This window comes from Plecotus auritus, assembly GCF_963455305.1.
Source record: "Plecotus auritus genome assembly, chromosome: 7".
NCBI lineage: Eukaryota > Metazoa > Chordata > Mammalia > Chiroptera > Vespertilionidae > Plecotus > Plecotus auritus.
The window spans coordinates 52,688,731-52,714,462 of NC_137774.1; the positions used below are offsets into that span (position 1 = coordinate 52,688,731).

General features: G+C 44.6%; 2 protein-coding genes and 1 long non-coding RNA gene across 6 annotated transcripts; 1 reads left to right on the forward strand and 2 right to left on the reverse strand.

Moving 5' to 3' along the window:
• Positions 1-657: 657 nt before the first annotated feature.
• Positions 658-3,780, reverse strand: LOC308255400. Its single transcript, XR_013961335.1, has 2 exons — positions 2,806-3,780; positions 658-1,901 (listed from the first exon to the last, which is right to left on the reverse strand). It is a non-coding gene; the product is annotated as an uncharacterized lncRNA (long non-coding RNA).
• On the forward strand, positions 3,080-24,705 carry CENPV (centromere protein V). 4 transcript variants are annotated; one of them, XM_080682778.1, is made up of 6 exons: positions 3,080-4,046; positions 10,774-10,872; positions 12,621-12,690; positions 17,497-17,611; positions 18,624-18,744; positions 24,584-24,705. In XM_080682778.1, exons 1-6 carry the CDS (start codon positions 3,682-3,684, stop codon positions 24,594-24,596), a joined length of 783 nt encoding a protein of 260 aa, XP_080538904.1. In that variant the 5' UTR covers positions 3,080-3,681; the 3' UTR covers positions 24,597-24,705. The 4 variants fall into 4 exon arrangements, with proteins under 4 accessions (XP_080538904.1, XP_080538905.1, XP_080538907.1 ...); XM_080682779.1 differs by having other exon boundaries at positions 24,587-24,701; XM_080682781.1 differs by lacking the exon at positions 24,584-24,705 and adding an exon at positions 17,979-18,091 and having other exon boundaries at positions 18,624-19,025.
• LOC308255397 (keratin, type I cytoskeletal 18) lies at positions 24,440-25,732 on the reverse strand (the record flags this gene model as incomplete). Its single annotated transcript, XM_080682776.1, has 1 exon — positions 24,440-25,732. One exon carries the CDS (start codon positions 25,730-25,732, stop codon positions 24,440-24,442), a length of 1,293 nt encoding a protein of 430 aa, XP_080538902.1.

A 25,732-nucleotide genomic window follows, 5' to 3' on the forward strand; every position in this document is an offset into this window, starting at 1 on the left:
AATTAGTTTGAGATGGATCATAGACTTAAGGGTGAAAGCTAAAACTATAAGCTTCTAGAAGACAGGAGGAAAATCTTCATGGTCTTGGGGTGGGCAAAGCTTAAAAACATGACACAAAAACACTAACCATAAAATAAAAATTTCCACAAGTTGAACATCATCAAAATAAAAAATTTCCACTCATCTAAATATATTAAGGTGAAAAGGAAAGCCACGACTGGGAGAAGATATTCTAAATATACATACCTGGCAAACAACTCCTATCCAGATATAAAGAACTTCAACACATCAAGTAACTCAATTTATAAAATGGACTAACTCTCTGAGTGTCTGTGAACAGGCATTTCACAGATGAAGATATTCAAATGGTCAATCAACACATCAAAAGGTGCTCAACCTCACTACACATCAAAGGCATGCAAAATATCATCACACGGAGATACCACCGCATACCCACCAGAAAGGCTGAAGTCAAAAGGTTTGACAATACCAAGTATTACAAGGGTATGAAGCGACTGCCGCTCTCATCCATGGCTGATGGAATATAAAGGGGTACAGCTACTTTGGCAAAAACTGAAAGTACAGAATTCTAAAAAGTTTTTAGAGAACACCATATAAAACCCAAATGGATAGAATTAAAGCTATACTCAGAAAATATTTCTAGTCATTAATATTTTTATTACCAAAAACACTGAAAATAAATCATATATTTAATTCAGTAAACTATTAAACTAATGATAATAAACAAAAACAGAATAAGGAAGAAAGTTGAAATTAAAGTAGAAAACAAAAAGGTAGGAGAATGAATTAGAGAAAATGTTATTTCTTTGAAGATATGAATAAAATAGAGCAACTAATAGGTTTAGAAAATATGTAGGTTTCATCTGTGGTTCTTGAGATTTTTTTGCTTTCAAAGTTTGGTGCTGTGCATGATAACACTCATAGGTGGAATCTAAGTAACAAAATAAACTGATGAACGGAGTGGATCCAGAGATTCAAGCATGGAACAGAGTGCGGAATCTCATAGGGAAGGCCAAGCAAAGACCTTGAATGCATATATGCATGGCCCATGGACACAGACAATGGGGTGCTGAAGGCCTGGGGCGTACAGGGGCGGCCTGGAGGGGGTCAATGGGGGAAAAGGGAGGACATATGTAATGCTTTCAACAATAAAGAATTATTTAAAAAAGTAAAGTTTGTTCAACAGAACATAATCACGTAATTAGGTGAAGGTTTCATTCATTACTTTTTTTTATTTTTTAATTTATTTTTTTAATTGTTTGAAGTATTACAAATAGTAGTACATATGTCACCTTTTTTTTCCCCCATTGACCTCCCCCCCCAGCCTCCCCTTCCCCCCAGTACATGCCTTTACCTGCCCCCCCGCAGTGTCTTTTGTCCATTGGTTATGCTTATATGCATGCGTACAAGTCCTTCGGTTGATCTCTTACAGCCCCCCCCCAACCTCCTCTGCCTTCCCGCTGTAGTTTGACAGTCTGTTCAATGCTTCTTTGCCTCTGTATCTATTTTTTTCCCTTCTTCTTTCCTTTAAAAAATCTTGCCTCTGCAGACTAGAAATAAACATATAATAACAAAAAATGTTTGAGTCCCAATTTCAATGTCCAACAGTTCTGAGTCACCGTTTCAATGTCAAACAGTTCCTTAAGTGTACATGTCAGCAATGATATCTGGATGGTGGGCACATGGTGGCAATGCAGGTCCGACCCTCTCTGGTTTGGTCCTAGGCAACCTGCTGCGACGCACAGCTGCTGACTGCTAGCGTGGCAAGACGTCGTCAGCGTCTCCCATCTCTGGACTGTTTCTCCTCTTGTCTTCGTGGTTGGAGCAGACCTGTCAATTCCTCTCTGTTGCAGGAATCCACATGGTCTTGGAGTTGTTTTCTGAAAATATACAAACATATTCTCAACCAAAAGTTAATAAAGGAATCTTTTCTATATAATTGATTTGGGATCCTTTTTATTTTTGCCCAAACGATTTTCCTTTGTCTTATTTAGACACCATGTGTGTTTTTCATGGGTGTCTTGCTGTTAGCATTACAAATGAAAATTAATTTTGTAAAGTAAAAATTTTCTAGATGTAATTTACTTATAGGATATTTTTCCTTACATGATATTACCCTACTATCCCCCCCCTTTTTTTTATTAATGGAGGCTTTTGTAAATTTTATAATGCAGTCTTGATAACTTTAAATTTTAATTTTTTGCACAAAAATATGACTGCTTTAGTTTCATTGCATGTTCAGGAATTTTACCATGAGATGAACTACCAATAGAAATTTTAGTTACCACTTTAGGAACAGCTTTTTGTCCAGTACAATTAAATTTTCTTGAATATTCACTTATTTCAATTAGCCTATTTAAATTAATCTGAAAACTTGATTATTATTTTACTATCAAATTTAATACTCTACCAACCATCTTAGTTTACCCTGTAAATATTAGTGGAAAGGATTATTTGCATTCTTGAGTAGGCCCTGAGCATTCCTGGTGCTAGGCTGGATTTAGATATAGGGCAGCTGCTGTCAGCCAAGTCTCTGTTACCTGGGTCCCAATCTGAGCTGGGCCAAGTCACTGTCTGTCACCTGTGTCCCGATCTGAGCTGGGCGTGGGAAGCAAAGCAGCCATGGGGGCAGGAGACGGCCCTCAGACGGGATAAGGTTCAGGCCCCTGCAAGGTTGGGGGGGTGAGGGTCTGTGCCCCACCTCTGTTGATCCCCAAGTTCTCTCCTGATGGCCCCTCTGCGACTGTGCCTGTCTTAAGTTGTTCCTTCCCTGAGGAATCTTACCCATCTCTGGCTAACCAGTCATCCTCCGAGGCCAAGCAGGGTGATGTGAGGTTCAGTTCTGTCTCCTTGGTAGCCTATGCCCCCATGGACTCCAAGCCCAGCACCTGCCTTGGGATCCCCTGGCCTGCTGGCGGGGGCCCCAGCACTGATCACATATCTCGGGGACCCCGGGTTTCTTCTCCAGGGAAGGGCCCAGCTCACACCATTGGGCGAGAGACAGATCCATGGTACCAGCCACCACGAGGCTTCAAGCTCAGCATGAACAGAAATAAGGATATCGATGGTCAACAGGCGTTTTTGTTTTTTAAAGTAATAAATTATAACACACAGTTTTATAAAGTTGAAAAGACGAAGTTTAAGAACTATGGTTTCGGCTGCTCTTTGTCAGCAGGTAGCGGGTGCCAGGCCTTCAGTTCATTTCAGGCGCAGGGGGGCTCCTGCAAGGTCAGTACTTGTTTTGTTTTGGAGATGAAGTTGCCCCCGGCTGCCCGCTGGGATGTGGCCGTGAATTCAGGGCCGACCCAAGACCACCTAGGTCAGGCAGGTAAGCAGCCCTGAGGCTTCAGAGGGGACGGAGGACCCTCAGCAGGTGCAAAGGCTCCGGGTGTCGGGAGCCTAGGCCCGAGGCGCGGGCCCGTTTGGCCTGCAGGACGCACTCACTGGCAGGTGGAGGGCCGAGGCCGACGGGCGAGCTGACACTCCTTTTGGGGCGCAGCTGGGCGGCCAGGTGCGGCGGGCCAGGACCGAGGCCGGGGCCGAGGCCCGGACGGGCGGGCGCAGCGCCCCCTGGGCGTGCAGGTTGCTGGGTGGTGAGGGGCGCGCGCGGACTGCGGGGACGCGCGGGCGGCAAGGCCTGCGCGCCAGTCTGCGGGAGCCATGCGGCCGACAAGGAGGAGCGCGTCCTCCCAGCCGCGCGGGCAGAAGCGGCCTGGGGCCTCCCGGGCTCCTGCCGCCGCCGCCTCGGCTCCCGGCGACACCCGCGCACAGCGCCCCGCGGGCCAAACCGGGGGCAGGAGCCGGGCGGCGAAGCAGCGGCCGAGGCCGTCGTCGCCGCGGGCCCAGGAGGCGGGCCCCGGGGAGCCGCCGCCAGAGCTGGCGCTGCCGCCGTCTCCGATCCCGGCGACTCCGACGTCCTCGGTGGCCACGCTGGACCTGGGCGACCAGCGGGAGCGCTGGGAGACGTTCCAGAAGCGGCAGAGGCTCACCTTCGAGGGCGCCGCTAAGCTCCTGCTGGACACCTTGTGAGTGCTGGGGGGGCGGGGGGGACACCCGGGGCTGCGGGGCCGGGGGTGTCTGGGGGACCCAGGGGTCAGGGTTGGGAGGGGCGCGGGGCCGGGGGGGGGGCGGGGTCGGGGCTGCGGCTGCGGGTTGGGGCACGTTTTCTGTTCTGCGTCGCACCCGTAATGTGACCGCCGTGCCTTCTCCAGGGGCACCGGGCTCGGTCCTAATCCTAACGGCCGCGCCGCTTGCCTTAAGGGGTGCGCGGCCTTGCCTGGGTGGGGGCTTCTTCCCGAAGGTCGGGGGCGCCGCCTCGGCCCTTGCGCCGGGACGCGCGGCGAAGTGGGGTCTGGGTCTTTCCCGGGAGAGCCATCGTGCTGGGGACGCTGTTCTCTTGTCTTGGCGCAAAGGGTGCCGGAAAAAAGGGTAAATCCCGGACTTTCCTCTTACCTGAGTCGCTTTTTGTGTTTGCGCAGGTGTTTTGGAGAGAGGGTGGGTGGGGAAGGAGGGATAAGAAAAGCTCAACCTAAGTTTTGAACCAACTGGGGTGCGAAATCCCGTTTTTGTTCCAGGCGCTCGTTCGGAGGGAGCGGGTGGCGGGGAGGGGGTTCTGCATCCGAGAGGAGCGCGCAGGAAGCGCTGCGGGGCCTCAGGAACGCGGGTGCGGGAGATGCGCAGGTCTTTTGTGCTCCTTCCCCGCTGCTCCCGGCCCGCACAGCCCTGACGCTGCAGGAAGAGCCCCAGCTCCTCGATGGCCGGAGGAGGATTCCAGGGTCCGCGATGTTGGGGGTGGACTATTCCTGTTATCTCCGCAAGGTCCGCCTGTGTTCTCCAAACGCGGTAGCTTCTGGACCCCGGCTCTGTACAACGGTTGTACTACCGAGACAGATTTTAGCACCCTAGTACCTCTCAGAGTCGGTTATTTTATGAATTAAAAAGATCAAAACCCTAGGGAAAAACTATTGGCTAACGGGGGATTATTCCTTGAATAAGAATGTTCCTTGTCTTTGTTCCAGAAGAAATTCTCTTCTTGAGAATGAGTCTTCTCAGAGACGGACTATTTGATTTTCTGTGTGCTTCACTTTTTGTCGTTTTGGACTGAATATTTTTTTACTTATAAAAACCCAAAACTCACCATTTTAACTTAACATGCGAAAGGAATGTACAATTACTGATTCAACTTGTAAAGAAACATGATAAAGCTTTCAGTCTTTTTTAAAAAATATATTTTATTGATATTTTACAGAGAGGAAGGGAGAGGGATAGAGAGTTAGAAACATCCATGAGAGAGAAACATCGATCAGCTGCCTCCTGCACACCTCCCACTGGGGATGTGCCCGCAACCAAGGTACATGCCCTTGACCAGAATCGAACCTGGGACCCTTCAGTCCGCAGGCCGACGCTCTATCCACTGAGCCAAACCGGTTTCGGCAAAGCTTTCAGTCTTTACAATTCTTTAAAAATTATAGTTGACACAATATATTAGTCCAGGTGTACAGCATAGTGATTCGATATTTATATACCTTATGGTGTGATCACTACAAGCTTAATAACAACTTTGTCACCCTACAAAGCTACTGTGTTATTACTCCCTGTGCTGTACCTTAAATCCCCATGACTTACTTTATAACTGAACGGTAGTACCTTTTATTCCCCTTCACTTTTTAAAAAATATATTTTTATTGATTTCAGAGAGGAAGGGAGAGGGAGAGAGAGATAGAAACATCAATGATATGAGAGAATCATTGATTGGCTTCCTCCTGCATGCTGGCAACCTGGGCATGTGCCCTGACCATGACCTCCTGGTTCATAGGTCGGTGCTCAACCACTGAGCCATGCCGACGGAGCCCTCTTCAAATTTTTTTTTTTAAATTATTATTTGTAATAATTCTTGTTGAAATTATTACATATGTCTCCTTTTCCCCCCATTGGCCCCCTCCAGCCTGCCCCATTTTCTGTGTCTATGGGCCATGCATACATATTTACAAGATCCTTGGTTGATACCCTCCCACTCTCCCCCTTCACCTTTTTTAACCATTCCCTAATAACCAAATAAATGCAGATTAAAACTGCAAGCTGTTTTTTCCTGTAATTATTGCTTGAGAAGGTACAGTGAAATGTTTTCCCATTCATTACTGATAAGACTGTCCAGCTCTTTTAGAAAGCAATTTGATGATATTTATCACATCCTAGTCATGTTCAATTAAGGGCCTGGCTAAATATAATAAGTTTTAAAAGAATTGAAATTGTATGTAATGTGTATGTATGGCTTTGTAAAAAGTCATGTATATGAAAATACTGGAGGAAAATATAGCAAAATGATAAGAGCTGTTGTTACTTTTTTAGAAGGCTTTTTTCTGAACCCTCAGACTCAGCTGGCTCCCATTGTCTTTCTTTTCCATAGCAGCCTGTACCACCTTTATCACAGTCATTTCAATACCCAACCTTTTTTTTTATTTGGGTAATTTGTTTGATGGCCACTTAAGGTCAGTAAGGCCAGGAATCATATCTGCTGTATCTTGTTTACTGCTCTCTTTCCACTGTCGTGCACTTGGTTGGTAAAAATTTTTAGTAAATATTTGACATAAATAAAAATGTTTGAGTGGTGGCATTAGAATTCCCACCCCAACCCTACCTGACCTTGTCCCAAAATTTTTGGAATGCTTTCTTTTGCATTTTTTATTTTTATTTATTTCAGAGAAGAAGGGAGAGGGAGAGAGGGATAGAAACCTCCATGATGAGAGAGAATCATTGGTCAGCTGCCTCCTGCACGTCCCACACTGGGGATCGAACCCGCAACCTGAGCATGTGCTCTGACTGGGAACCGAACCCGTAATCAAACCATAACCTCATGGTTCATAGGCTAACGCTCAACCACTGAGCTATGCCAGCCGGGCTCTTCTAGGATTCTTATGGTTTCCTGACTTACATTTAAGTATTTCATCCATTTTGAGTTTATTTTTGTGGATGGTCTAAGTTGGTGGTCTAGTTTCGGTTTTTTGCATGTATCTGTCCAATTTTCCTAATAACATTTATTGAAGAGACTGTCTTGACTCCACTGTATGCTCTTGCCTCCTTTGTCAAATATTAATTGAGCACAATGGCTTGGGTCAATTCTGGGGTCTGTGTTCTGTTCCATTGGTCTATATGCCTGTTCTTGTGCCAGTACCAGTTAGTTTTGATTACGGTGGCTTTGGTATAACCTGTAATCTGGTATTGTGATTCCTCCAACTTTGTTTTTCTTTCTCAAGATTGCTGCAGCTACTCAGCGTCCTTTTTGATTTCATATAAATTTTTGAAGTATTTGTCCTAGATCTGTGAAATACGCTGTTGATATTTTAATAGGGATTGCATTGAATCTGTAGATTGCCTTGGGTAGTATGGACATTTTAACGATGTTGATTCTACCAATCCATGAACACAGTTTATTCTTCTACTTATTTATATTTCTTTTTTCAATGTCCTGTAGTTTTCCGAATACAGGTCTTTTGCCTTCTTCGTTACGTTTATTTCCTAAGTATTTTAATTTTTTTATTGTAATGGTAAATGGGATTGCTTGTTTAGTTTCTCTTTCTGAGTGTTCATTATTGGTGTGTAAAAAAGCCATTGATTTTTGGGTGTTGATTTTGTATCCTGTTACATTGCCAAATTCACTTATTAAACGTAGGAGATTTTTGGTGGAGTCTTTAGAATTTTCTACATACAATATCATGACATCTGTGAATAATGAGAGTTTTACTTCCTCCTTTCCAATTTGGATGCCTCTTATTTCTTCTTGTCTGATTGCTGTGGCTGGGACTTCCAATACTATATTGAATAGGAGTGGTGAAAGTGGGCATCCTTGTCTTGTTCCTATTCTTAGGGGAAATGGTTTTATTTTTTGCCCATTGTGTATGATGTTGGGTGTAGGTTTGTCATATATGGCCTTTATCATGTTGAGATATGCTCCCTCTATTCCCACTTTGCTGAGAGTTTTTATAAAAATGGGTGTTGGATTTTGTTGAATGCTTTTTCTGTGTCTGTTGATATGATCATGTGATTTTTGTCTTTCAATTTGTTTATGTGATGTATCATGTTATTGATTTGTGAATATTGTACCAGACTTGCATCCCTGGAATGTACATAGTCATGGTGTATGATCTTTTTACTATATTGCTGGATGTGATTTGCTAATCTTTTGTTGAGGCTTTTAGCATCTATGTTCATCAGGGATATTGGCTGGTAATTTTCTTTATGGTGTCTTCATCTAGTTTTGTAAGTCGGGTAATGCTGGCCTCATAAAAAGAGCTTGGAAGTGTTCCTTCCTCTTGTATTTTTTAGAATAGTCTGAGGAGGATAGGTGTTAGTTTTTCTTTGAATGTTTGGTAAAACTTCCCCATGAAGCTGTCGGGACCCGGGCTTTTATTTACCAGGAGTTTTTTTATTACTGCTTCAATTTTCTCAGTTGTTATTGGCCTATTCAGGTTTTCTGATTCTTCCTGATTCAGTTTTGGGAGATTGTATTTTTCTAGGAATTTATCCATTTCATCCACATTGTCCAGCTTGTTGGCACATAGTTGTTCATAGTATTTCCTTAAAATCCTTTATATTTCTGTGGTGTCAGTGGTTACTTTCCACTTTCATTTCTGATTATATTTATTTTGGTCCTCTCTCTTTGTTTCTTGATGAATCTGGCTAATGGTTCATCAATTTTGTTTATCCTTTCAAAGAACCATTGCTTTTTGTATTTTTTTTTAGTCTCTATGTCATTTATTTCTGCTCTAATCTTTATTATTTACTTTCTTCTACTTACTCTGGGCTTTTCTTGTTGTTCTCTATAATTCTTTAAGTTGTAGTGTTTAACAGTTTATTGATAATTTTTCTTGTTTTTTGAGGTAGGCCTGTAATGCTATGAACTCAGGACTGCTTTTGCTGTATCCCAGAGATTTTGGGTTGTGTGTTCATTTTTGTTTCTTCCCAGGAAGTTTTTAATTTCTTTCTTGATCTCAGTGGTAACCTATCATTGTTTAATAACTTGCTACTTAGCCTCCATGTGTTTGAATGTTTTGGGAGTTTTTACTGTAGTTGATTTCTAATTTCATTCCACTGGGATCTGAGAAGATGCTTGATATGATTTCAATCTTCTTGAACCTGTAGAGACTTGTTTTGTGTCCTAACATGTGGTCTATCTTTGTGAATGACCCATGTGCACTTGAGAAGAATGTCTATTCTGCAGTTTTGGGGTGAAATGGTCTATAAATGTCAATTAAATCCATCTTCCTTTAGAGTCACTGTTTTCTTACTAAGTTTTTGTATGGAAAATCTATCCAGTGAAGTCAGAGGGGCGTTAAAAGTTCTCTATTATGACTGTGTTGTTGCTGACCTCTCAAAGTCCTCTAGAAGTTTTGTTATATATTTAGGTTCTTCTGTATTGAGTGCATATATGTTTACCAGGATTATATCCTGTTTTTGAATCCATCCCTTTAGTATTATGTAGTGACCTTTGTTGTCTCTTGTGATGGCCTTCATTTTGAAGTCTATTTTGTCAGATACGAGTATTGCTACTCCAGCTTTTTTTCTTTTCCATTTTTTCCCATTCCTTCACTCTTACCCTGTGTGTGTCTTTTGTTCTGAGGTGGGTCTATTGGAGACAGCATATAGTTGGGTCATGTTTTTGTAACCATTCAGCTAACCTAAATCTTTGATGGAAGCATTTAATCCATTTACATTTAAGGTTATTGTTGATAGGTACTTATTTATTGCCATTTTAATTCTGTATGCCCAGGTTTCTCTCTCAATTTCTTCTTCTCATTACAGCAGTCCCATTAGCATTTCTTGTAATGCTGACTTGGTGGTGATGTACTCCTTTAGCCTTTTTTTTTTTTTGTCCAGGAAGCTGTTTATTTCACCGTCTATTTTGAATGTGCACTTGAATTACTATAGCCTTGCTGGATATAGTAATCTTGATTTCAGATCCTTGCTTTCCATTACCTTGAGTACCATTCCCTTCTGGCCTTTAGAGTTTCTGATGAGAAATCAGGTATCAACCTTATGGGAGCGCCTTTATAGGTAACGGTTTGCTTTTCTCTTGCTGCCTTTAAGATTCTCTCTTTGTCTTTAATTTTGGAAATTTAATTATGATGTGTCTGGTCATGGGTCTGTTTGGGTTTCTTCTTGCTTGGGGTTCTCTGTGCCTCCTGGACTTGTGTGACTTTTTCCTTTACCAGGTTATGGAAGTTTTCTGCCATTATTTCTTCAAACATGTTCTCTATCTCTTTCTCCCTTTCTGCCTCTTCTGGCACACCTGCTATTCTAATATTGCTACGTTTCATGTTATCCCACAGCAGCTCCTCCTGTTTTTTAATTGCTTTTTTCTTTTTGGTTCTCTGATTGAGTGATTTTTTTCAATCCTGTCATCTAATTCACTGATTCGATCCTCAGCTTCCTCTAATCTGCTATGTATTCCTTCCAATGTGTTCTTTGTTTGTGCTATGTCATTCTTTATTTCTGGTTTCATAGTTACTATATCTTTTCTCATGCTGTTGATAATCTTTACCATCATTTTTCTGAACTCTATATCAGATAAATTTCTTCTCTCTGTTTCATTTATTTCTTCTTCTGGATAATTCTCTAGTTCTTTCATTTTGGGTTTTTTTTGTTTTGTTTTTTTTTGGTCTCATTTTGGCTGCCTGTTTGGGTTTGTGATTCTGTGTTAGGTAGATCTGCTACGCCTCAGAAATTCTTATCTTTCTGATTTTCTGTTTTATATAGCGAATACCAGGGCCTGGTGAAACACACAGGAGGCTGCCACTGTGGAGCAGTTCGCTTTGAAGTTTGGGCCTCGGCAGACTTGCACATCTTCGACTGCAAGTGAGTGTTTTCTCTTCCCAAGTTGGTTTAAGAGGATTTCAAGTTAAGCACAGTACTTCAACTTCTTCCGGGGCATTGGGGTGTAGATGAAATAACATACAGTTGATAATTGTTGGACTCAGGTGATATGTATATAAGGGTTCATTGTTCTATTCATTTTCCTGTTGTGTGTACTAGAAGTTTGTTGTGTTCTTTTTTCAAATTTAAAACTTTGTTTTTAATCCTCACCGAGGATATGTTAATTGATTTTTAGAGAGAGAGAGAAACATTGATGTGAGAGAGAAACATGAATCAGCTGCCTCCCGTAGGAGCCCCAACCACGGTTTGGACCTGCAACGCAGGTATGTGCCTTGCCTGGGATTAAACCTATGACCTTTCAGTGTACAGGACGATGCTCCAGCCAACTAAGCCACACTGGCTGGGGCTAGAAGTTTCATTTTGTTTTTGTGTTTTTGTTGTTGTTGTTAATCCTCACCTGAGGAAATTTTTCCATTGATTTTTAGAGAGAGTGGAAGGGAAGGGGAGAGACAGAAAACATCGATGTAAGAGAGACACATTGACCAGGGCCAGGGCTTGAGCCTGCAACCTAGGTATTTTCCCTTGACTGGAATCAAATCCAGGACCCTTCAGTGTGCAGGCTGACGCTCTATCTGCTGAGCCAAACCAGCTGGGGCAGAAGTTTTTAATAATAAAATTTTTTTAAAAATGGAGGGTAAAAATAACTGAGTCTGCTCTGTATGTGAGTGTGTGTGCATGGGTGAGTGAAAAAGAGAGAGAGAGAGAGAGGAGAGAGATAGCACTTCTGCAGAGAGAGAGCCCTTCTACAGTACCACTCAGGTGACACAGAGCAGGGTCCTCTGGCTTGTACCTGGCAGAGTCACCCCCCAGACTGGTGGGTGGGGGAGTGGTAGCTGGAAGCAGGTCAGTCTGGGCACTGAATGAATGCCTGGGCAGAGTCTTCAGAGTTGGGGGGCGGGGGGAGTGAGATGGGGGTGTGCACACCATGCTCCGGCCCTCTCGCTGGGTTCTTCCAGATGGAGGGCCTGCTTTTTAGCGCCGTCCCTGGCATTGTGACAGAACGAGGACAGGCTCAGTCTTGTGGACCTTTTGTCCTTAGGTGGTCCCTGAGTTTTATGTGAAAAAAATACCATGGACCTGACCAGGCTACTAACAGTGGAGTCCAGATTGAAGAAGCACCATGGCTTCTATACCAGAGGAGTAGAGGCTCTTCCGTATCGAGGATTCTGTACTAAATTATAATTTTTTAAAAAGGTGGGCTGAAAAGAGAGGGCTTAGATTTAGTTTCACAGATGGTCATCTGAGGACCTGTTTTACTTGGAGCTAGGCTTGCTGTGATGAGCAGATGAGCAAAGAGGGACACGTAATCTTTCTTGTCCATTTTGGTGTGGCTCTCCCAGAGGTAGAAGACTGTAGCTATGCCTGATATCAGTGTGTCTAGAATGCAACAGCTCCCTGCCCTATAATGAAGTGGGGGTGCGTAACAGACACATGGTTCTCTTAGTCAGGGTCTTCAAAGGGATGTGTGGTCTCCACTGCTGATGGTGGGGCCTGTGGGCAGAGACCCAGGTGGCCAGTTTTGCTGCCTGAGCTTCCCCTTCCCAGGAGAGTGCTGGAAGAGGCCTTACTCCTGGGGTCAGCCAGCTCTCAGATCATATCAGGTTGGGCCTCTTGGCACTCAGAGTGGGGAGGGCTGTTCACAATCTGGGACTTGCTCTGTCTTTCTGTAGCTGCAGTGTTTGCAAGAAGAAGCAGAACAGACACTTCATTGTTCCTGCTTCTCGCTTCAAGCTCCTGAAGGTTAGTGCTAAGAGCAGGGCTGAAGATGCAGAGCCCATTGGTGAGTCTCCGGCTGACGGCAGCACCCCCGGAGAGTTCGAGGGGACAAGGAGCGCAGCACAGCATCTCTGGGCAGTCATTTCCCTTGTCACCCAGGCTTCATGTTTATTTGTAAAAGTTTTGTTATTTTTTCCTTTATATTTTGGATGCTTATTTGATATTACTGAGGAAACATTTTCAAATAAATAAGATCACCCAGATCCTATCAACTAAAGGTAATCACTGTTAATATTTTGGTGTATATGCTTGTGCATGATTTTCTACACAGATAAATACATCTAAATATGTATTTTGTCTTTTATCAAAGTAGGATTTTACTTTCTTTTATGTTTTATAAGTGACTTTAGCATTTCCCAGTGAAAAATATATGATATAAGATTTTTAAACTTTATTACTGTGGGACTTTATTCTGTTCTTGGGGCAGCATCTGAAAGGGACAGACATGCATGTACACAGTGCAGTGTTCCCCTGTCCCTCTCGTCCTCCGGCTCCAGGTCCTGGGCTCTTGTCCTGTTCGATATTTGCAGCCCAGGAAAAGACTAAGAGAACGAGCGCATGGGTCCCTGCCTCCCTGGGCAGTGAGGGACTTACTACCAGTACTTTGGGCTGATTTGTCTCCTATTGCTTGTCAGCCCTTGGTCCTTCATGCAAGGTGGGGACGGTGGGACAGGCGGGCAGCAGACCTGTCTCCCATCTTTCCTCTCCCGTCTTTCCTGGCAGTCCCGAGGACTGCCCGCGCACTCCCCTCAGAGGCCCGCTGGCTGCGGCCGAGGTCGCCTGTGCTCCTGGCTGGATACCCAGGGCAGATGGTGTTTGAAGACACCAGCGGGTGCAGCTGGGGCTCTGGTCTTGAACTGATACTTTTTCTTCCGGGGCCTGCTTATCAGTGCGTTCTTCTGGTGCTCCAGAGCACCATTCTCTTCTTCGGCTCCAGTCTGTTAAAGGAGCAAGTTTCTGCTTATTTTTTGCGTGTATTTATTTATTCTTTTTAATTAAAAACATTTTTATTGATTGATTTTTAGAGAGAGAGAGAGACATCGATTTGTTGTTCCACTTGTTTATGCACTAGTGGGTTGATTCTCTGACCCAGGGGTCGAGCCCACATCCCAGGTGCACCCGGACGACCTCTAACCAACCGAGCCACCAGCCAGGGCTTATTCATTCACTTTAAATTAACATATAACATTATATTAGGTTCACATACACAGTGCAGTGATTCACTATGTGTGTTTTTTTAAAAAAGTAAGTACAAAACTTACCCATTCATTCAACAGGTATTTAGGGGACACCTACTGTGTGCAGGCACTGCTCCACTGAAGCCCAGCAGTTGGCAGGGCAGACAGGTCCGTCTCGGAGTTGACAGTCTATAGAGGGGATACAGAAGAACTAAGTGAGAAGAAGTTCGATCGTGCTGTGTAACGAGGGGAAGTAGAGCGACACGACAGATGACCGTGGAGGGCTGGAGTAGATTGGTTAGGAAAGGTCCCTCCGGTGCTCAGCTCTCAGTGATGAAGGTGGGGGTGCGTGGGTGCAAAGAGAAAATATAGTGCAGAGGGCTTCCGAGCACAGCCTTGGCATGCCTGAGGAGCGGAACCAGCCGTTGTGACTGGAGAGGGTCAGTGAGGTGGAGGGCGAAAAGGTAGACTAGGGCGGGGTTGGAGAGAGCTGCGGCAGAAGGGGGTAGCTTTTATTCTCTGTGTAGTGTGAAGTTCGTGGACGGGCGTAAGCAGGGCAGTGACAAGACCTGCTTCAGTGTTTTAAAAGCTCACTTTGGCTGTTGTGTGGAGACTGGCTTGAAAGGAGGTAGGTGCAGACGGCGATAGCTAAGAGGTTGTCGAGGCGGGTCAGGTGAGAGATGTTGGGAGCTTGGATAAGGACGGTAGTCATGGAGATGGAAAGAAAATAGATAACTGGAGATGTGCTATTTTCTTCCTTGTTTCTAGAGAGAGGAATGGGGAGAGAGAGAAACATGGATGTGAGAAACATCGATTGGTTGCCTCCTTCTGTACGCCCCCTAACCGGGAATTGAACCCACAACCTGGATATGTGCCCTGACTGGGAATTGAACCCACAACCCTTAGAGCACAGGATGACACTCTAACCACTGACCAACACTGGCCAGGGCTGGAGATATGTTTGAATAGGTAATTGACAGATGTTTTAGAGCAGTGGTTCTCACACCTCAGTGTGCACAGTCACCTAGAGGGCATGCTAAACAGGTGGCCGAACCCCACTCCTGATCCGTGGGTCTTGGGATGGGGAGTGAGAATTTATATTTCGTATGTGTTCATGTGATGCTCTTGGTGAGGACCGTGCTCTGAGAGCCGCTGTTGTAGAGAAGGGTGCACAGAACTCTGAAGGATTGGGCGTGAGAGGAGGAAGAGAGAGCAGTCCAAGTTACATCCACAGTGTTGGGCCTAACCAACGCGGCAAACATCAGCCTTGGGCAGACTACGGCCCGCGGGCCGGATCCGGCTGTTCTATCCGGTTCTCTTGCTCTCCCCTCCGCTCCTTTACTTCGAATTTATATTAGTTCACACAAACACTCCATCCATGCTTTTGTTCCGGCCCTCCGGTCCAGTTTAAGAACCCATTGTGGCCCTCGAGTCAAAAAGTTTGCCCACCCCTGTGCCAGATCCTGGGCGAGAAGTGGTGGGATGCTGAAATCAAGAGTTCTTTTCTGAAAAAGTTGGATTGAAGTTTCTTTTGGACATTCATACAGAGCTAGGAAGCGGGCAGCTGGTTGCAAGTCTGGAGCTGTGGAGAGAGAGCAGAGCTGCATCTGCCGATTTGACAGTGGTCAGCTTATTGCTGGTGTTTAGAGTTTTGAGACCGGGTGAGGCCAGCCAGTAGAGGGTGTAGCCAAAAAAGGGAGAGAAGGCCGAGGACAGCTCCTGGGCTCGCCAGCATTAATAGAGCCCGAGAAGGATAGCCAGGGGGAGGGGAGAAACAGGAGACTGGGGGCCTCAGAGACACATATTTTAAATGGAAGTCATGGTACTGAGAAGTCAGTAGAAGAGCAAGTTAAAAATCCAGTGGTCAAGATAAGTGCCCATTAGATTTGTCAAGATGCTGTCCTTGGTGATTGTGATTGGGCCTGAGACAGAAGTGATGACAGGCTGTGCGATTCAGTGGGAGGAGGGGCTGTGGTCAGGCTGGTGGGCGCACAGAATCGCGAGGGAATGAGGACCGGAGTGTCACCGGTGACCTCTGGTAATGAACCGGTTAAGTAGGTGTGAGGCAGCTCCCCACACTCGGTAACTTCTTGGGCGAAGTGTATAATCAGATCACTCTGGCTGGTTTGGGACCACTTGGCTGTTGTTCTCTGCAGTTTTTCTGTGGTGAAGTGGCCATGGGGTGAGGAGAGGCCCCTGAGGGAACTGTTTTTGTAGGAGACACAGAACTCGAGGGTGTTCTGGCAACTGGGAAAGAAGCATAAGAAAACCTCCACCCCAACCCTCAGACGCACACACACACCTGCACACACAGCGCACAAGTATGTGTATCCTTTTTTAAAAAATAGAAATGGTAGTCTACTACATAAATTGTTACATGCTTTGCCTTTTCACTAACTTTGTGACCTTAGAGAAGATTCTGGATTAGTATTTGTAGGTAGAACTGCCTCATTCTTTTTGAAAGTTGCAGAGGATCCCATTTTATGTGTCCGTAATTGCTTTAACTAGTCTACTGTTGGACATTTTCAGTTTGTCCAATCTTCAGCCTTTACAGACAGTGCTGTAATATCCATGTACATATGTCATTGGAAACATGGAGTTCTCATTGTGGGAGACATTTCTAGAAGTGGAGTTGCTGTGTTAAAGCATTGTTCATTTAAAATTTTGATGTCAGAACTTACCAGTGTATATTCTCACAACTGGTCCATTCAGTGATGTTTCTCCACATACTCCTCAGTACTGTGTTAAACTACTTTTATATTTTGCCCACCTGACAGTGAAAAATACCTCATTGCAGTTCATGAGTGTAAACATTTCGCAGATTAAAGAGCTATTTATTTTTTTCTTAATTTTTATTTATTGATTAGAGAGAGAGAAGAAGGGGGGAGGGGGAGAAACATCAACTTCTTGTTCCATTTATTTATGCATTCACTGGTTGATTCTTGTAGGTGCCCTGACTAGGTATCAAACCCTCAACCTTGCATTTTGGGTCGGTGCTCTAACCAACTGAGCTACCCACCAGGCCTGTTTGTTTGTTTGTTTGTTTTTCTTTTTGACACTGTTTGTTCATGTTCTTTGTACAATTTCTCATTTGTTATCCATTTGGGAAATTAGTCTTTTATCTCTGATGTCTGGCAAATACTCTTTTCTTAGTTTGTTCTTCACAGATGAATTCAACTGCAGTCGACTGTTTTCTCAAGACCTTTAGCAGCGCTGTTCGGGGACGTGGAGAGCCAGTCCCTAGTGCGAGCTGAGCTGTGTACTCACTTGGGCCTGGAAAGCAGGCATTTTCCCGCCTTGATGTCCACAGGGCTGTCTGGCTGTGAATCGGGGGCACTGTGAGGCTGAGCTGCTTTGTGTGCAGTTGGCCTGCGAGAAGGCATGAGCTGTCCCTTCCCCAGCACAGGGGCCCATCCGCACGAGTCTCCTGGTGGTGCAGGTGTTTCCCTGAGAGATCGGACGTGTCCTCCTTCTCCTGAGGGCCCTACAGAGGGCTCCCTAACCCGTTGAGCCTTTTAAAAGATAGATTTTTTAAGTGAGAAAAAAACCTCTCTTTGTAGAAGAGGACACCTGTCTGTCTGTTTTCCCTTAGGGAGCGGAGAGCATAACCACATACACGTTCAACACTCACAAGGCGCAGCATACCTTCTGTAAGAGATGTGGGGTGCAGAGCTTCTACACACCCCGCTCCAACCCCGGCGGCTTCGGTGAGTAAAGAAAATGGCACAGCTCGGGGGACTCCCAGTCACCAGGCTGCTCTGGGCAAGTGCTGGTTAGCAAGGTGGGCGCTGCGTGCTCGGCTTGCCCCTGCGTGGCGAGACCCTTCCACATGCCTGTTTCAGATGAACAGACGCTGGGACGGAAGCCTGGCTCTGGTCGGTCAGATGCCAACTCCATCCTGACCTCAATCTGGTGCTGCCAGCTGCCTCACGGGGCTGGCACTGAGGGGACAGCGAGCAGGGGAGAGATGGGGGGCTGTGGGAAGGGGGGTAGCAATGGTGGGTAAAGGGATAAGGAGGCAAGAACAAAGAGCATTGATAATGCCATTCAAATTTTTTGGTTTGTTCAAAACAGAAACAGGAGAACACCCCAAAGTCCCTCTTCCGGTCCTACTTGATCTGGAGGCAGAAACAACCTTTAGACAGTTGTTCAGAATGATGCCACTTGCCATGTGAATTGAAGCAGCGGTGAGGACGTCCCTGAGGGATCTTATTCCCGTGGAGCGCAGCCTCCAGAACTGGGGGGCAGCTGGGCCGTGACCGTCCTGTGCCTTGCGGTGGGGCGGGCATGGCACCACCTTGCTCTTCTGCCCATTTCTCAGAGCAGCTGCTGTCTGTTCCCGTGTGTGACGCCTTTCTCCTACCTCGAGGCACAGGAAGGCTTTGGGACAGTGTCAACTCCTGTACAGATGGGGTGGCATTTAATGCTTAGAAGCACCTGTCTCAGCCAGAAGAGGCCTGTGAATTCTATAGACTGTCAGAGATTGCTCCAGGCGGAGTCTTTCTGCTCTGTACTTGGCCTATCCTGCCTGATGGCCAGCCTTGGCCTCCCCTGGCTGAGGAAGTCTGATCCCCGTCTCAGAGACGAGGAAAGTAAGCAGGACCCTGTAAGCTCACATGTAGCCCCATAACGCTTGCAGGTGTGGGTTTGTCCAAGAGCCAGTGGAGCACCTGGTCTCATTCATACAGGAGACCCCTTTCTCTGTGCCACTCCCCCCAGGAATCGCCCCACACTGCCTGGATGAGGGCACTGTGCGGAGCATGGTCATCGAGGAATTCAATGGCAGCGATTGGGAGAAGGCCATGAAGGAGCACAAGACCATCAAGAACATGTCTAAAGAGTGAGCGTCTGCTTTCTCCCTTTCTGGAAAGGAGGAATGTTGGGGCCAGCAGCGTGGCTGCCCCCCTCCGCGCTCGGTGGTGCCGGAGAGCGTGGCTGCCCCAGGCTGCCGGGCCCAGGCGGCTGCCAGCTCCAGCTCTGCCCTCGGCTCCAGCTATGTTTCCTTAGGCAGCTCTCTGTCCTCCGTCAGCCTGGACTTCGATGTAGACTAGTTGACATCCTCTTTCTCTTCCCAACTTTTGTGTGATCTTTTAGAAAAATAAATATTTTAATATTAAAGCACTTACAGTGATTTATCATTTTCTTTGATTTTGCTTCTGATTATAAGTCTTTTGCCTCCTTGGCTAAGTTTATTCCTAAGTATCTTAATTTTTTTGTTGCAATGGTAAGTGGGATTGTTTAGTTTCTTTTCTAAGAATTCATTATTGGTGTACAAAATAACCATAGATTTTTGGGTGTTGATTTTGTATCCTGCTACATTGCCAATTTCATTTATTAAATCTAGTCGTTTTTTGGTGGAGTCTTTAGGATTTTCTATGTACAATATCATGTCATCTGCGAATGAGAGTTTTACTTCCTCCTTTCCAATTGGGATGCCTTTTATTTCTTCTTCTTGTTTGATCGCTGTGGCTGGGACTTCCAGTTCTATGTTGAATAAGAATGGTGAAAGCAGACATCCCTGTCTTGTTCCTGTTCTTAGGCGAGATGATTTTTTAGTTTTTGCCCATTGAGTATGATGTTGGCTGTATGTTTGTCATATATGGCCTTTATTATACTGAGATATGCTCCCTCTCTTCCCACTTTGCTGAGAGTTTTTATAAAAATGGGTGTTGGATTTTTGTCAAATGCTTTTTCTGTGTCTATTGATATGATTATATGATTTTTGTCTTTCAATTTGTTCATGTGATGTATCACATTTATTGACTTATGAATATTGTTCCAGCCTTGCATCCCTGGAATGAATCCTACTTGGTCATGGTGTATGATCTTTTTAATATATTGCTGGATGTGATTTGCTAATATTTTGTTGAGGCTTTTAGTATCTATGTTCATCAGGGACTTTGGCCAGTAATTCTCTTTCTTTGTAGTGTATTTATATGGTTTTGGAATTAGGATAATGCTGGCCTCAGAAAAAGAGCTTGGAAGTGTTCTTTCCTCTTGGATGTTTTGGAATAGTTCGAGGAGTAGAGTTGTTAGTTGTTATTTGAAGGTTTGATAAAACTCCCCTGTGAGTCTGTCCGGACCCAGGCTTTTGTTTGCTGGGGCTTTTTTGATTACTGCCTTTATTTCATTAGTTTTATTGGCCTATTCAGGTTTTCTAATTCCTCCTGATTCAGTTTTGGAAGAATGTATTTTTCTAGGAATTTGTCTATTTCACCCATATTGTCCAGCTTATTGGCATATAGTTGTTCATAGTATTTTCTTACAATCTTTTATATTTCTGTGGTGTCAGTTGTTACTTCTCCATTTTAGTTTCTGATTTTATTTATTTGGGTCCTCTCTCTTTGTATCTTGATGAGTCTGGCTAATGGTTCATCAATCTTGTTTATCTTTTCAAAGAACCAGCTCTTGTTTTCATTGTTTTTTAATATATTTTTTTGTCTCTATGTCATTTATTAAAACTTTATTGTTCAGATTATTACAGTTGTTCCTCTTTCCCCCCCCCCCCATAGCTCCCCTCTACCTGGTTCCCACCCCACCCCATGCTCTTACCCCCTTCCCAATCTGTCCTCATCCATAGGTGTATGATTTTTGTCCACTTTCTTCCCACATTCCCACACCCCTTTCCCCCCGAGGATTGTCACTCCACTCCCTTTCTATGCCCCTGATTCTATTATATTCACCAGTTTATTCTGTTGATCAGATTTTTTTATTCACTTGATTTTTAGATTCACTTGTTGATAGACATGTATTTGGTGTTCATAATTTTTATCTTTACCTTTTTCTTCTTCCTCTTCTTAAAGAATACCTTTCAGCATTTCATATAATACTGGTTTGGTGGTGATGAACTCCTTTAGCTTTTTCTTATCTGTGAAGCTCTTTATGTGACCTTCCATTCTGAATGATAGCTTTGCTGGGTAGAGTAATCTTGGTTGTAGGTTCTTGCTATTCATCACTTTGAATATTTCTTGCCACTCCCGTCTGGACTGCATAGTTTCTGTTGAGAAATCAGCTGACAGTTGTATGGGTGCTCCCTTGTAGGTAACTAACTGTTTCTCTCTTGTTGCTTTTAATATTCTCTCTTTGTCTTTTGCTCTTGACATTTTAATTATGATGTGTCATGGTGTGGTCCTCTTTGGATTCCTTTTGTTTGGGGTTCTGTGCACTTCCTGGACTTGTAAGTCTATTTCTTTCACCAGGTGGGGGAAGTTTTCTGTCATTATTTCTTCAAATAGGTTTTCAGTATCTTGTACTCTCTCTTCTTCTGGCACCCCCATAATTCAGATGTTGGTACGCTTGAAGTTGTCCCAGAGGCTCCTTACACTATCTTCAACTTTTTGGATTCTTTTTTCTTTTTGCTTTTCTGGTTGAGTGTTTTTTGCTTCTTCGTATTTCAAATCTTTAACTTGATTCTTGCGATCCTCTAGTCTGCTATTGGATCTCTGTATATTATTCTTTTTTTTTCTCTAATAGCCTGATTTGTCTCTCTTTTTTTAAAAACATTTCTTTATTGATTAAGGTATTACATATGTGTCCTTATTCCCCCATTACCCCCAACCTCCCAGTCATGCCCCCACCCCCCTGTTGTCTGTGTCCATTGATTAGGCTTATATGCATGCATTTAAGTCCTTTGGTTGATCTCTTACCCTTACCCCTACTGTCCCCTACCTTCCCTGAGGTTTGACGTTCTGATTGATGTTTCTCTGTCTCTGGATCTATTTTTGTTCATCAGTTTATGTTGTTCATTATATTCCACAAATGAGTGAGATCATGTGATATTTATCTTTCTCTGCCTGGCTTATTTCATTTAGCATAATGCTCTCCATCTCCATCCATGTTGTTGCAAATGGTAAGAACTCCTTTTTTACCACAGCATAGTATTCCATTGTGTAGATGTATCACAGTTTTTTAATCCACTCATCTACTGGTGGGCACTTAGGCTGTTTCCAAATCTTAGCTATGGTGAATGGTGCTGCTATGAACATAGGGGTGCATATATCCTTTCTGATTGGTGTTTCTAGTTTCTTGGGATATATTCCTAGAAGTGGGATCACTGGGTCAAATGGAAGTTCCATTTTTAGTTTTTTTTGTTTGTTTGTTTGTTTGTTTTTTAATATATTTTATTGATTTTTTACAGAGAGGAAGGGAGAGGAATAGAGAGTTAGAAACGTCGATGAGAGAGAAACATCGATCAGCTGCCTCCTGCACACCCCCTACTGGGGACGTGCCCGCAACCAAGGTACATGCCCTTGACCGGAATCGAACCTGGGACCTTTCAGTCCGCAGGCTGACGCTCTATCCACTGAGCCAAACCGGTTTTGGCCATTTTTAGTTTTTTGAGGAAAGTCCATACTGTTCTCCACAGTAGCTGCACCAGTCTGCATTCCCACCAGCAGTGCACGAGGGTTCCTTTTTCTCTGCATCCTCGCCAGAACTTGTCATTTGTTGATTTGTTGATAAAAGCCATTCTGACAGGTGTGAGATGGTACCACATTGTTGTTTTGATTTGCATCTCTTTGATGATTAGTGACTTTGAGCAGGTTTTCATAGGTCTCTTGGCCTTCCTTCTGTCTTCTTTTGAAAAGTGTCTATTTAGATCAGTTGCCCATTTTTTGATTGGGTTGTTTATCTTCTTTTTGTTAAGCTGCATGAGTTCCCTGTAAATGTTGGAGATTAAACCCTTATCGTTGATATCATTGGCAAATATGTTTTCCCATGCAGTGGGCTTTCTTGTTGTTTTATTGATGGTCTCCTTTGCTGTGAAAAAGCTTTTTATTTTGATGTAGTCCCATTTGTTTATTTTCTCTTTAGTTTCCATTGCCCTAGGAGCAGTATCAGTGAAAAAATTGCTTTGGCATATGTCAGAGATTTTTCTGCCTATGGATTCCTCTAGTATTTTTATGGTTTCCCGTCGTATGTTTAAGACCTTGATCCATTTTGAGTTTATTTTTGTGTACGGTGTAAGTTGGTGGTCTAGTTTCATTTTTTTGCATGTATCTGTCCAATTTTCCCAACACCATTTATTGAAGAGACTGTCTTGACTCCATTGTATGTTCATGCCTCCTTTGTCAAATATTAATTGAGCATAGTGATTTGGGTCGATTTCTGGGTTCTCCTGTTCTATTCCATTGATCTATATGTCTGTTCTTGTGCCAGTACCAGGCAGTTTTGAGAACAGTGGCTTTGTAATACAGCTTGAAATCTGGTATTGAGATCCCTCCTACTTTGTTCTTCTTTCTCAGGATTGCTGTAGCTATTCAGGGTCTTTTTTTATTCCAGATGAATTTTTGGAAAGTTCATTCTAGGTCTGTGAAATATGCCATTGGTATTTTAATGGGAAGTGCATTGAATCTATAGATTGCTTTGGGTAGTATGGACATTTTGATGATATTGATTCTCCCAATCCATGAACATGGTATGTTCTTCGATCTGTTAACGTCTTCCTCTATCTCTTTTTTCAGTGTCGTGTAGTTTTCCATGTATAGGTCTTTTACCTCCTTGGTTAAGTTTATTCCTAGGTATCTTAATTTTTTTGGTGTGATGGTAAATGGGATTGCTTTTTTAGTCTCTCTTTCTGTAAGTTCATTATTGGTGTATAGAAATGCCATAGATTTCTTGTCATTAATTTTGTATCCTGCTACCTTGCCGAATTCATTTATTAAGTCTAATAATTTTTTGATGGAGTCTTTAGGGTTTTCTATGTACAGTATCATGTCATCTGCGAATAAGGACAGTTTCACTTCTTCTTTTCCAATTTGGATGCCTTTTATTTCTTCTTCTTGTCTGATTGCAATGGCTAGTACTTCCAGCACTATGTTGAACAGGAGTGGTGAGAGTGGGCATCCCTGTCTTGTTCCTGTTTGTATGTTATTCTTTTTTTTTTTTTAAATATATTTTATTGATATTTTACAGAGAGGAAGGGAGAGGGATAGAGAGTCAGAAACATCGATGAGAGAGAAACATCGATCAGCTGCCTCCCGCACACCTCCCACTGGGGATGTGCCCGCAACCAAGGCACGCGCCCTTGACCGGAATCGAACCCGGGACCCTTCAGTCCGCAGGCTGACGCTCTATCCACTGAGCCAAACCGGTTTCGGCTTGTATGTTATTCTTTATTTCAGTCAGTGTATGCTTAATTTCTAGTTGGTCCTTTTTCATATCCTCAAGGGACTCGCTAAATTTATTGGCCTTTTCTAGAAAATTCTTGAAAAACCTTATAACTGTGGTTTTGAACTCTATATCCAGTAGTTTGCTTTCCTCCATTTCTGTCATTTGTGACCTGTTTCTTTGTCTCACATTTTGGCTTTTTCCCTGTGTTGCTAGAGTGGCTTTGTGTGCTAGGTGTCCTATAGGGCCGAGTGGCTCAGCCTCCCCATTTACCTAAGGTGGACACTCTTGGTGCACCCCTTTGTGGGCTGTGTGCAGAGTCTTGTAGTTAAGTCTTTTTTTTTTTTTTTTTTTTTAATGTTCAACGATCTCTGAACTTTTTATTGGCCTCCTGCCCCTCCCCAAGGGGCACCCCACTTCTGCTGCCTTTAACGCCTTAGAACTTTGGTATCGTTGACCTCAGACACTACTCTGCCGTCCACAATTTTGCGAGTGGTGGTCTTTTGGATGGATTGCATGGAGAGGCTGCTGTCCAGGGCATCACTAAGGCTGAAGTCCTCCCCTTCTTCCAGCAGGCGGCGGTAGGTGGCGATCTCAGACTCCAGCTTGACCTTGATGTTCAGCAGGGTCTCGTACTCCTGGGTCTGGCGCTGCCCCTCAGCCCGGGCCTGGGCCAGCTCTGACTCCAGGTGCAGTAGGATCCCATTGAGCTGCTCCATTTGCATGGCATAACGCGTCTCCACCTCCTGCAGGCTGTTCTCCAGGCTGGCCCTCAGATTTTTCATGGAGTCCAGGTCGATCTCCAAGGACTGGACCGTACGTCTCAGCTCTGTGAGTGCCGTCTCAGCATCTCGTACCTCAGCGGACTGCGAGGTGACTACTGTGGTGCTCTCCTCAATCTGTTGGGACCAGTACTTGTCTAGCTCCTCTCTGTTCTTCCGAGCCAGCTCGTCATACTGGGCCCGGATGTCCGCCATGATCTTGCTGAGGTCCTGAGATTTGGGGGCATCCAACTCCACAGTCAACCCAGAGTTGGCAATCTGGTTTTGTAGACCATTTACTTCCTCCTCGTGGTTCTTCTTCATGAAGATCAGCTCCTCCTTGAGAGCCTCGATCTCTGTCTCCAGCTGCAGCCGAGTGATATTGGTGTCATCAATGACCTTTCGGAGCCCATTGATGTCACTCTCCACAGACTGGCGCATGGCTAGCTCTGTCTCATACTTGACTCTGAAGTCATCAGCAGCAAGACGGGCATTGTCAATCTGTAGAACGATGCGGGCATTGTCCACAGAAGTTGCAAAGATCTGAGCCCTCAGGTCCTCGATGGTCTTGAAATAATGCCCCCAGTCTCTGACCTGGGGTCCCTTCTTCTCCAGGTGTTCCCGGATTTTGATCTCCAGTCTCCGATTATCAGCCTCCAGGCTTCTCACCCTCTCCAGGTAGGAGGCCAGGCGGTCATTCAGGCATTGCATCGTCTCCTTCTCGCTCTGGATACCTCCTATGCCCGCCAGACCCCCGGCCATCCCCGCAGCCAGGCCCCCAGACCCCCAGCCACTCCGCACACTGGTGGAGTGGGACACGGAGATCCGGGAGCCTGAGCCCCCCGCACCTGCATAGACGCTGGCCGCGCTGCTGGTCGGCCGGACCCGGTAGCTGGGCGCTTGCACGGAGCCCAGGGTCCGATAGTTTGAGGAGAAGCTGGAGCGGGTGCTGAAGCTCAT

Excerpts from the sequence above, each read along its gene's own strand:
- CENPV (XM_080682778.1), top strand. The coding sequence starts at position 3,682 with ATGCGGCCGACAAGGAGGAGCGCGTCCTCCCAGCCGCGCGGGCAGAAG. Across the intron at positions 10,873-12,620 it reads TTGCACATCTTCGACTGCAA|CTGCAGTGTTTGCAAGAAGA; the intron begins GTGAGTGTTTTC and ends GTCTTTCTGTAG. Across the intron at positions 12,691-17,496 it reads CTCGCTTCAAGCTCCTGAAG|GGAGCGGAGAGCATAACCAC; the intron begins GTTAGTGCTAAG and ends GTTTTCCCTTAG.